Source organism: Lichenostomus cassidix, chromosome 1, assembly GCF_008360975.1.
Source record: "Lichenostomus cassidix isolate B80296 chromosome 1, HeHo_3.0, whole genome shotgun sequence".
Taxonomy (NCBI): Eukaryota; Metazoa; Chordata; class Aves; order Passeriformes; family Meliphagidae; genus Lichenostomus; species Lichenostomus cassidix.
Window position 1 is genome coordinate 6937243 of NC_139479.1, and position 11173 is coordinate 6948415.

The 11173-nt window shown below is 50.8% G+C and overlaps 1 protein-coding gene across 1 annotated transcript; it reads left to right on the plus strand.

Moving 5' to 3' along the window:
• Positions 1 to 5407: 5407 nt before the first annotated feature.
• Positions 5408 to 9248, plus strand: RPL8 (ribosomal protein L8). The gene is made up of 6 exons (XM_085048946.1): positions 5408 to 5501; positions 5660 to 5803; positions 7269 to 7410; positions 7654 to 7872; positions 8686 to 8801; positions 9049 to 9248. The coding sequence occupies exons 2-6, from the start codon at positions 5666 to 5668 to the stop codon at positions 9205 to 9207; spliced, it is 774 nt and encodes a 257-aa protein (XP_084905072.1). The 5' UTR covers positions 5408 to 5501; positions 5660 to 5665; the 3' UTR covers positions 9208 to 9248.
• The last annotated feature ends 1925 nt before the right edge of the window (positions 9249 to 11173 follow it).

Consider the following 11173-nt stretch of genomic DNA (forward strand, 5'->3'; position numbering starts at 1 on the left):
GGTTTAGAGGAGAGCTGCAATTATGATGAAGTGGTTGTCATGCGGTCAGGGACCTCATCTGCCTCATCCAAGAGCAGAAGGGAAAGCTCAAGTAATTTCCCTGGAACTCCCTCCGGGGTTTAGCAATGAGACAGGCTAGGGAAGTTGGTACAGTTGAGGGAGAATGTTTATTTCAAGACAGCAAACAGAAGCTGATTCTTTCAGGAGAAATTCCTGTGGAGAGAACAAAGGTATTTATCTTGGGAGCAGTCAGTGGAATGGGGCCTGTGGTGTCTCTGGAGAGGGATTGTTCTCTCCTCTGAAAAGCCAGGAGTGTTGAATGCAAAGTGTTGAATGATGCCAGGATGCTGAGGGTGGGATAGGGGGGCTGCTGGGAGGGGATCCTCACAAAGGCCTCTTTTGCTTTTACATACAGGACACTGCCAGCCCAGGACATTTCCTCGGAGTCCAAGGAGTTCTTCTGGATGCAGAGCAGGAGTCGAGGCTTTGCCCCTTCAGCAGTCTGTACAGTAGCTCCTGTCTGTGGCCCTTCCCTTGCCTCAGTGGCAGCAGGTGACTCCCCTGTGCCCTGCTCTGGAGCAGCAGTATAATAGGATCTCCCCGAAGAGAGAGATTAGCAGGTGTGTTATTTTTGCAGACTGGAACTGTGATGCTGCAGCTTGGCTGGAGTCCATGTGTCAGTTCCTAATCCCATGCAAAGCCCCTGAGAGGTCAGTAAGACCATAAACAGAGGTAAGTGCCCACCTAAAGGAGGTCAGGATTATGTTCCTTGTAGCATACAATTCCCAGAGAGAAAACACTCATATGAATCTTACAGCCATCCTTTATTTCCTTCCCTTTCAAAGATACACAGAATTAAGGGCTTCCCTTCTCACTCCCCTCTCAAGGCAGGGTCCTAGAGAAACCTTGCTGTTTCTTCCACCTTTCCAAAGAGCAATCTCATCAAAATTTCTTGGTGGCTGCCATCTGTTGCAAGCAGAACACCACCCCTTTTGCTATTTACAGTGCAATTAACCTTCAGCAAATTAGCTTGTGACTGTCATGGAAGGATTAATTAAGGCAACACAGCCTTGACTGGTTCCCACCGTGCATTTGCAGCAGTGCACCCACAGCTCTGCCAAAGCCCTTCCAGAATCGGGGGAGTAATTTTTATCCTTTCTCTATTATCCCAGTAAATTTGCCAGCCAGGAGAGATGTGTGAGGATGGGATCCAGCAGCCACAGTCCCACGGAAGCAGCTGTGGAGGTAGAAGACCTGGCCTTGCCCAGCAGTGCTGGTGCTTCCCTGCTGCCAAGTCTTCCTGCCCTGCAATCAGGATTTGGGGCCATGACTCAGCCAGCTCAGCTCAGCGTTGTCTGAACAGCCAAAGGATGAAGCTGCTGCCAGAAATCAGGCTGTGATGTGCTGCAGCCGTGCTTTGGAAGCACACTCTATTTTGCCTAGCACCATCAGACTTCCAGCCGGATTCCTGTGCCTGGGAGGCATGTGAGGCCAAGGCTTCCTGAGAGCCCCAGACCCCTGATCTGTGCAGATGTGCAGGATGTGCCTGGGTTAGCCAGACAGCTCTGAGCTTGCTGCCAGGCTTGGAGAACCCTCAGGGAGATAAACAAATTCCCCCAGCTCCAGCACAGCCTGAGTACTAGTGGAAAAATAGGCTTTGGCCAGAGAATTCCCACACACTGACCCTGCCTCTGCTCCTCTTCCCACTGCCTGTAACTCCTGGCAGAGAGGCAGTGTGACTGGCAAAGGCTGTAATGTCTTAAAGCAAAGCAGCTTCTTGTTGTCTGAGCCCAGATGGCAACTAAGTACCATCAGCCACTCCTCACTCACCCACCTCCCCACTTCTGTGGGATGGGGAGGGGAATTGAAAAAAGGCAGAACTCGTGGGTTGAGATAAGAACAGTTCAGTACTTGAAATAAAGTAAAAAATAACAGTAACAATAATAAAAATAATAGGAAAAATTAATTTGTATGTCTTCTAAATGCCATCGAGGCTAGAAAACTTGGAGACTTTCAGGGTTTTGCATCCATGTGTGCATCCTAAGAAATCTTGAGTATACAGAGACCTAGATACATACTATTCCCAGCCTCCTCCTGGTTTTCTCTGATGGAAAAGTACTTAAGAGTCAGCTTGGATGATAGCAGCACTGGAACCCTGGGCAGCAGCAGGCTCTGATTCTGAGGTGTGCATAAACACAGCCTGTGGTGACACAAATAGGTGACAACCACTCAGCACTGCTGGGAGGAAAGGCTGAAACAGCCTCTGATGTGATGATGGTGAACTCAGAACTCTTCACACTCTTACAGAACAGACATTTCTAACCATATTCAGGACACCCAAAAAGCTGGCAGGGAGGAGCTAGGGATGATCCCAGTTGCAGCCTTACCCTCTGTGTTGCAGCAGTACCTGGGCAGTGAGGCAGCTGGCCAAGCCCACGATAGAACCAAGAGGTTGCAGCTTTGCAGATGGTGACAGCAGTGTGAAGACTGCACCATGAATTAAATAACAATAAAATAAACACAAAGTACAGTTGATACAGGATAATAAAACTGATGAGTGCTAAGTCATTACACAACTACTGCTTATGTAATTGATTAATAAGTCCTGACTAAGAACATGAAAGAGGAGTGACCAATGTAATTTGCTGGTTTTATGGACATTATTTGGAAATTCAGGTAGTTCCTTAGAAATCTGTCTCTTGTCAGATTTAGTAGCAAAAACTAACAAGTCTCCTGCGGCCACAGGAACCATAAATCAAAGTCCCAAGATGTTCCCACTCCGGGAGAACATAAATTCAGTGTAAACCAAAGTAAGTGGCAGTTTGCCATCCTGCCCTGAGCTGTCACGTGTCCCATGGAGCCAGGCTGAGCAGCTGTCACACAGTAACCTCCAGCAGATGGGCAGGGTGCACTCCTGGCTGTGCTAATCTCTTTACCTGTGCAGCCTGAAGCTGACCAGGATCACTGCTCAGAGCCCTTAGCATGAAGGGTTTTTGCATCTTATGGGAGTGTGACTTCCACTGGTCCCAGGAAGACTGAGGTGGGAAAGCTGATCTATCAAGACATGGTGGATGCAAAGGTTCTTCAGCTGGAGGCGAGGAGCAATGGCATGTGTGGGTCTGATGAACTTTCCCTAATTTCCAATGAGTCAAATAAAGTTAAGTAGTCCATCTTCAGTGAACTGGGTCATCAGCAGTGACCTGTTCTGGAAGAGTGGCCTCTGATGCAGAAAACCTGGTGGGCTGTTAAAGAAGTTAAAGCACTTTTCATTTCCCTTCCAGGGCATAGCACAAGTTGATTAGGAGCACTAAGACGATTACCTCTGCTTTGCTGTATCTCTCAATTATGCCCTAATTAATATTGATTAAAATCTGGCTTAAAATCTGCAGCTTAAAGCAACTGCAGGCTTTTTATCTTCAGTTACTTCTTCACCCGAAACCTCCAGCTCTTAAACTGCTAAATGCAGTCTGATTATTCCAGGTCCAGCTGTATCTGTAATGGCTGAAACCTCATGCTGCAAATAGCAGCTTTGGTCCAGTTAATTAAGAATGGATTTGCATGGCAGCTCTTGGCTCACGGTGCCTGGTTGTTTAGGTGAGATCCCAAGACAAGAGGCTCTGTCAGCCCCCAGGGGGTTTAAACTAAATCCTTCTCCCCCTGCACTGGGCACTGGTGAGGCCACACCTCCAGTGCTGTGTCCAGTTCTGGACCTCTCAGCTCAGGAGGGACATTGAGGGACAGGAGTGAGCCCAGGGAAGGGCAACAGAGCTGGAGAAGGGTCTGGAGCATAAATCCCATGAGGAGTGGCTGAGGGAGCTGGGAGTGTTTAACCTGGAGAAAAGGAGGCTCAGGGGAACCTCAGTGCTCTCTGCAACTCCCTGAAAGGAGGTTGTGGCCAGGTGGGGATCAGGCTCTTCTCCCAGGTGACAAGTGACAGGAGGAGAGGACATAAAGCTGCTCCAGGGGAGGTTTACGTTGGATATTAGGAAGAATTTATTTACAGAAGGTATGGTTAGATATTGGAATGGGCTGCCCAGGGAGATGGTGCAGTCACTGTCCCTGCAGTGTTTAAGGAAAGACTGGACAAGGTGCACAGTGCCATGGTCTGGCTGACACGATGGTGTTCAGTCATAGGAATCACTCGATGATCTCAGAGTTTTTTCCCAGCCTAATTGATTCTAATTGCAGAAAGCCCCGGAGAAGCAGAGCCATAAACTCTGAGCCCCTCTCTGTCCCCATTCCTCCCCATCCCCCGAGTGTGCCAAGCAGCATTTTAGGACAGAGAAGCATTTTAAGACAGACAGGGTTCTGGGACAGCAGGACAGGCACAGCCCCAGCCCCGACCCTGGCTCAGAGACAGCAATCGCTACTATGTACATTTGAAATTATCTACTTTTAACGTACAGGTTTTGTTTATATTATCCACTGAACCAGACGCTGAGCATTTCAGCTTGGGGTTTGTTTATCGCTGCTTTTAATGTCGCAAAACCAGGCTGCCAAACTCTGGAAAACTTCGCCAGCGGAGCTTTTATTAGTTTTCCTTCACGCAGTAAATGCACTGACTTGCACTCCACGGTCGCATCCAAATTCCAGCCCCAGTCCCGTGCACAGCCTGGCCCTTCTCATCCCGATTGTCCCAAATTCCAGCTCCCGGGAACCTCACTGGGCATCCCCCGCCTGTACCCTGTACCGTTCCAGGCCGTTCCCAGCCCCGCAGTCTCTCCCCCATCCCGCACTCTCTCCCCCATCCCGCACTCTCTCCCCCATCCCGCAGTGTCTCTCCCCCATCCCGCACTCTCTCCCCCATCCCGCACTCTCTCCCCTATCCCGCACTCTCTCCCCTATCCCGCACTCTCTCCCCTATCCCGCACTCTCTCCCCTATCCCGCACTCTCTCCCCTCTCCCTCAGCCTCTCTCCTATTCCTCAGCCTCTCCCCCATCCCGCACTCTCTCCCCTATCCCGCACTCTCTCCCCTATCCCGCACTCTCTCCCCTATCCCGCAGTGTCTCTCTCCCATCCCGCACTCTCTCCCCATCCCACTCTCTCTCCCTATCCCGCACTCTCTCCCATCCACTCTCTCCCATCCCGCACTCTCCCCCATCCGCACTCTCTCCCATCCCGCACTCCTCTCCATCCCACCACTCTCTCTCCCCATCCCGCACTCTCTCTCCCATCCCTCTCTCCATCCTCCTCTCTCCCCCATCCCGCACTCTCTCCCATCCCGCACTCTCTCCCCCATCCCGCACTCTCTCCCCCATCCCGCACTCTCTCCCTATCCCGCACTCTCTCCCATCCCTCACTCTCCCATCCCGCACTCTCTCCCATCCCGCACTCTCTCCCATCCCGCACTCTCTCCCTCAGCCTCTCTCCCATCCCGGGCGCTGCCGCTGCACGCGCCGCACAACTCCCGCCCTTTCCGCCGTGACGTCAGTGCGCCGGAACGGCCTCGGCGCGCCTGTGACGTCAGCGGTTCCTTCTTTCCCGGGGAGGCCGCAGAGAGGTAGGAGTGCCAAGGCCGCGGTCCCGATCGCCATCCGCCGCCATCCGCCGCCATCCGCGCCCCGGCGGCCGCGGCAAGGGGCAGGGCGCGGCCGGGGCAGGGCCGGGGTGCCGCCGAGCGTGTCGCGGCTGTGGCTGAGCTGTCCGCTTGTCCCCTAGGGCGCCATGGGTCGCGTCATCCGCGGGCAGAGGAAAGGCGCGGGCTCCGTGTTCCGCGCCCACGTGAAGCACAGGAAGGGCCCGGCCAAGCTCCGCGCCGTGGACTTCGCCGAGCGGCACGGCTACATCAAGGGCATCGTGAAGGTACGGCGGCCGCGGGTGTCCTGCTCGGGGGACATTGGGCGCCTTGTCCCCGGCCGTGCCCGGCCCGCAGCTCCGCTGCGCTGCCAGCTGTGCCAAAGCCTTCGGCTGCTCCTCAGCCCGGCTGCTCCTCACTCAGCTTTCTCCTTTTCTGGCCAGATAAACCATATACCTTAGAAAATTAAACTGCTTCAGGTTAATGAGAGCATCTCAGCAGAGATGGCACCCGTAGTCAGTAGTAGTATTTTCTGCTGGAGCTTTGCTAGCGTAGGAATATCAGCGTGGTTTTACGGTGCCTAAGAGTTCCCTGTGCCTCAGGAAGCATGGCTGGGCAGTGTCCCGTGTGGCTGATTGTATATTAAAAATAAATCAATATTGGAAAGGGCTAAGTGATGTGTGTCATCTTAGTCTAGAGCAGTGGGGGCAAGGCAGTACCTGTATTAGGGTGTTATACAGTGGTTTTGGGGTGCTGTAGGTACTTTTTGGGTGTCAGTGACTTAAAATATGCAAACAGTGCCACTGGTTGGATGCCCTGAGCAGCTCTTCAGCATTTTACAACACGGTCATGTTCAGGCTGTAGAGAGAACTTTCTTCATCCTCGCCATGATTGAGTTGATAAAAAGTAGGTAACAAGGTTTGACTTGAACTTAGGTAATATGTAGGGGAGGTTTGGCCAGCAGGATTGAAAACAGCAGGAGAAAACATCAATATTGGGTACCAACAGCACCTGAGCTGAGTTGTCTGTAGTCTATAAATACATGGTTGGGTATTTTAGTCTCAGTGTGCTTCAGGAACAGAATGGACATGTTTTTCCAAGTGTAAAAGAAACAGTAAATCTCTGCTTCCTCATTTAGGAGCTTCTATAACGTTGTTGTACCTGATTTCAGAGGGTTTGAAATGCTTCAATCCCAAGAAACACATGGAGAAATCACTGCCTGTCTCTGCCTAAAGATGTTTGGGCAAAGTGAAAGAAGATTTTTTAGTAGGGAGAGATGGGATACCTGTATAATGTCAGGAATAAAACCGTTCAGACAGGATTAGCTACAAGCAGCACACTTAACCAGGCATTGTTTTGTGATCAGTGCCTGATTTGGGTTGGAAGGCACCTTAAAGATCATCCAGTTCCAACACCTTCCCTGTGACCAGGCTGCTCCAAGCCCTGTCCAGCCTGGCCTTGAACACTTCCAGGGATGGGGCATCCACAGCTGCTTTGGGTGAACAGTGCCAGTGCCTCACCACCCTCACAGGGAAGACTTTTTCCCTGATAGGATGTGATGCAGATACTGGAGTTTTTATTCTTACAAATACAAATTTTGAGCTCACTCACGTTGGCGAAACCCAGATGCCCTGAGAAGTGTCCCAGTGAGAATCACCCCAGACTAACCATCCCCAGTTCTAGCTCTTTGATTGCTGCAGCACCCCTGGCAGAGGCTGTGTCCTGCCCTAAAGCAGCTCTGATTTCCCACAGGACATCATCCACGACCCTGGCCGGGGCGCTCCGCTGGCCAAGATCGCCTTCCGCGACCCGTACCGCTTCAAGAAGCGCACGGAGCTCTTCATCGCCGCCGAGGGCATCCACACCGGGCAGTTCGTGTACTGCGGCAAGAAAGGTGGGGCTGGGCTGGGCTGGGCTGGGCTGGGCTGGGCTGGGCTGGGCAGGGCTGGCCTGGCCTGGGCTGGGCAGGGCTGGGCAGGGCAGGGTGCTGGGTGTCCCAGCAGCTGGCGTTTGGGATGCTGGAGTGCAGGACCCTGCTGCTGACGGGTCTGTGGTTCTGCCCTGCCTCGTTCAGCAGAGCTGTAAGCCCAGCCCAGTGCCCTGAGTGAAGCTGTGGCTGCTCTGTGTGTCTGTGCAGCTCAGCTGAACATTGGCAATGTGCTCCCCGTGGGCACCATGCCCGAGGGCACCATCGTGTGCTGCCTGGAGGAGAAGCCCGGTGACCGCGGGAAGCTGGCGCGCGCCTCCGGGAACTACGCCACCGTCATCTCCCACAACCCTGAAACCAAGAAAACCAGAGTGAAGCTGCCCTCGGGCTCCAAGAAGGTCATTTCTTCTGCAAACAGGGCTGTTGTGGGTAAGGAGCAAGTGAACTTGTCACTGCTAAGGGATCTTTCCAACAGGGCCCCCATTTTAACAACCATCTTGAAAGTAGTGTCATGTGCAGGCTATACCCAGGGCTACACACCAGGACAGCCTGTGCTCAGGTGCCTGACTTGCATGGTAATCCTGCATTACTTTTGGGTGTTGCTAACCTAAATTAGGAGGTGGTTTGACCTTGTGAGAGAACAGGAAAGTAGAGGCTTGTTGTCCTCAGGCTGTAGGGGAATTGCTCAGCCTGTAAAACCTGCAGTCTTTGGGGAAGGTCTTGCATGGAAACTCCCATTTTGATTTCCTGCTTTTGGTACACTGAGGGAGCCTGGTGGTGGTGTCAGGTGAGTGGAGTGTTCTGGAAGGTCTGACAAGGAGTGACAAAACCACTGCCAAGAAGCAGAGGCTTTATGAGGTTTGTTGTGCACCTGACTGACAGCTGAGATGGCTGCAGGTGACACTTGCCTGCCTCTGCAGGGGAGACACCAAAGTGAGTAATCTGGTGTGTTGCTCCTGTAAAATTGACTCAGTAAATCATGAAACAATAAGGTATTTGACCTCAAAGCTCTTCACAGTCTCCTTAGCTCATTCAATTCATGCTTCAGTTGAAAAACTTGATGTTGCTCAATAAATTGCAGCAGTAAAACCAGCAGTGCTTTAGAAAATATTAAATTGAGTCCTGTGTGTATGGACCAAAAAGAAGTCAGTAGCTCAGCTCTGGTTCCACTGTTGGTGTTGGCTGTCCTTTGTGCTCCTGAGTGCTGTGTTTGGGTGTTCCCATTGCTGCCATTCCCTGCAGGAATCGTGGCTGGTGGAGGCCGTATTGACAAGCCCATCCTGAAGGCTGGCCGTGCCTACCACAAGTACAAGGCCAAGAGGAACTGCTGGCCACGTGTCCGTGGTGTGGCCATGAACGTGAGTCTGTTTGGAGTCATCCCTGTCCCTCCTGACAGTTCAGAAAAGATTTGTGGGCTGTGGGGACAAGCCTGGGAAGAAACCTTCCCAGATAAGTGTGCAGTCACCACGTAAATCAGCAGCACTTGACGGTGGCTGCACCACATGAAAAGTGAAGCTGTTCCTCATTTGTCCCTTTCCTACAGTTTATTGCTGTTGAGCATCAGTTTCTGTGGTTACATTGCTGGCTTGTTTTCCTCCTGCACAGCCTGTGGAGCATCCCTTCGGAGGAGGCAACCACCAGCACATCGGGAAGCCCTCGACCATCCGGCGGGACGCTCCTGCGGGACGCAAGGTTGGGCTCATCGCCGCCCGCCGCACGGGCAGACTGCGGGGCACAAAGACTGTGCAGGAGAAGGAGAACTGAGCACCCAGCCTCAGGGCCACACAATAAATTTGTACAACAGAGCTCGTGTGAAGTCGGTGGTGTCTGCTGCTGCAGCAGGATAAAACTGGGATGGTGTTCAACACAGGAAGTTGTGAGTGGAGATGAGGGAGTTTTTCCCTTTGCCTCAAAGAGCAGGGATTCTCTCAGCCAGCACTTGCAGTCTGTGAGCTGGTTGTTCCTACAGGCTGGAGTAACACTTTCTAGGATGCTCTTGTGCTCTCGTGTGATGTTCATGTTGGCCTGGTTACATGGAAGCTAAGGCCTAACAAAGCATGATAAAGCATTCAAGGAATGATTTAGGAATCAATTTAGGAATCTGGCTGAAATGGTGAAAGGATGTTCAGTTTTCTAAGTTCATAATCTCCATCATCATTTCTCTTTTTTATCTTTTGGGGGAAAAGCTTTAGAGTTGTAGAACTTAAGAAGTATTTGAGCTATTCTTACTGCAAGGTTTGGGCTTCCTTTTGCAGCTATCAGGCTCCAGCCAAATAAAAGTGCCTCAGAAATTTGGGATGTCACACAGACTGCCCCCTCTACTCGTCAGTATTTGGGAAGGGCAGACAGCTTCCAAAATCTCCCTCTTGCTGGCTGTTCATGACAGGATATTCCATGGTGCTGCAGTAACATGGGCAGTAGCACTGATGTCCAGTAGGAAGCTGTGTTCCTGGGAGAATGGCTGTCCTGTGAAAAGCCAAATTTTGTAAGGGAATGAGCAAAGTTATGGTTTTTTTTGCAAACTGGCTTTATTTACAGCTTTTCTGAACTGGCCCTTGGAGGGAAAAACTCATAAAAGCAGATGGGGCTTGGCTTCTTGTCTGAGCACACCCAGAGTCTGGGCTCCTGTTAATCTGCAGCATCTCTGGCTGTGTTGGAAGGGTCTGTGCCAAGGGCCAGACCATGGATGAGTATGACCCACATTGATGGGAGTCTAGTGGAATGCAAAGCAAGAAATTTCTATATTCACCCACAAAACCAGTACTGGAGCTGGCCCTGTGTGTCTGGGGAGGGAAAAGGTGATTTACAAACCCCAAAGCACACCTTGAGGAAAGGCATCAGATCACATTTGGGAAAAACAAAGCAAAGCAATGACAACTCAGTTTCTGTTTATATTCCTCCAATACCATCAAAGTCTGAAGTTCACATCTGTTCTTGCCATGAGGCCAGAAGCTCTTCTCTCCCTGTGTAACACTCCTCCCAAACACCATCAGAACAGTTGAAGTATTCAATATTCCACATGAATTTGCATTTAATGCACCTAAAGGACTCACAGAAAACCATGGTTTGCAACCACGTTTGGGTCTGTTGATCCCATATATTTTCTCGGGAAGGGGAAATGGTTACTGACAACACTTGGCTGCCTGTGCTGCTGTTCCAGGTTCTGTCGGTGCCCTCAGGTGTTCACAGCCACAGGGTCAGTGCACCAAGTCCATGGGTAGTGAGTAATTAATACAAATTACTGCAAATAAATAAGTACCATACTACAGTGCTTAATGCAGCTACAAACACATTTAATGTAAACATACAGGATGCAATGCCAGAAGTCTAAATTCACTCAGTAGTATGAGGATTTCAAAGATTTTACTTTTGTTCACCACACTCTAGCTGCAGCTACCGTTCCAGTACAATCTCTTAACTACATGAACATGGAACTTAACAAAGCTACAGTGACACTGGCAAATGACCACAAGACAAACATTTCCCAGGGGCGAAATGCTCTTCCAGCCTCGACACCTCCAGCGCTAAAAATCTGTGAAAAGAAAGATGAAGGAAGAGGGAATAAGATAAAGTGAATAAAAAATCAGAGGCTCTAAAGAAACCAACCTTGAATGAAAAATTTAAGTAAATTGATATATTTACTTAGCTGAAGCTCTAATTTAGGCTGTAGAATAGAGGTGAACTCCAGCAGTTCACACGACAGGGGAAGTTAAGAGAACAATGCAACATG

Excerpts from the sequence above, each read along its gene's own strand:
- RPL8 (XM_085048946.1), top strand. The coding sequence starts at position 5,666 with ATGGGTCGCGTCATCCGCGGGCAGAGGAAAGGCGCGGGCTCCGTGTTC. Across the intron at positions 5,804-7,268 it reads ACATCAAGGGCATCGTGAAG|GACATCATCCACGACCCTGG; the intron begins GTACGGCGGCCG and ends GATTTCCCACAG. Across the intron at positions 7,873-8,685 it reads TGCAAACAGGGCTGTTGTGG|GAATCGTGGCTGGTGGAGGC; the intron begins GTAAGGAGCAAG and ends CATTCCCTGCAG.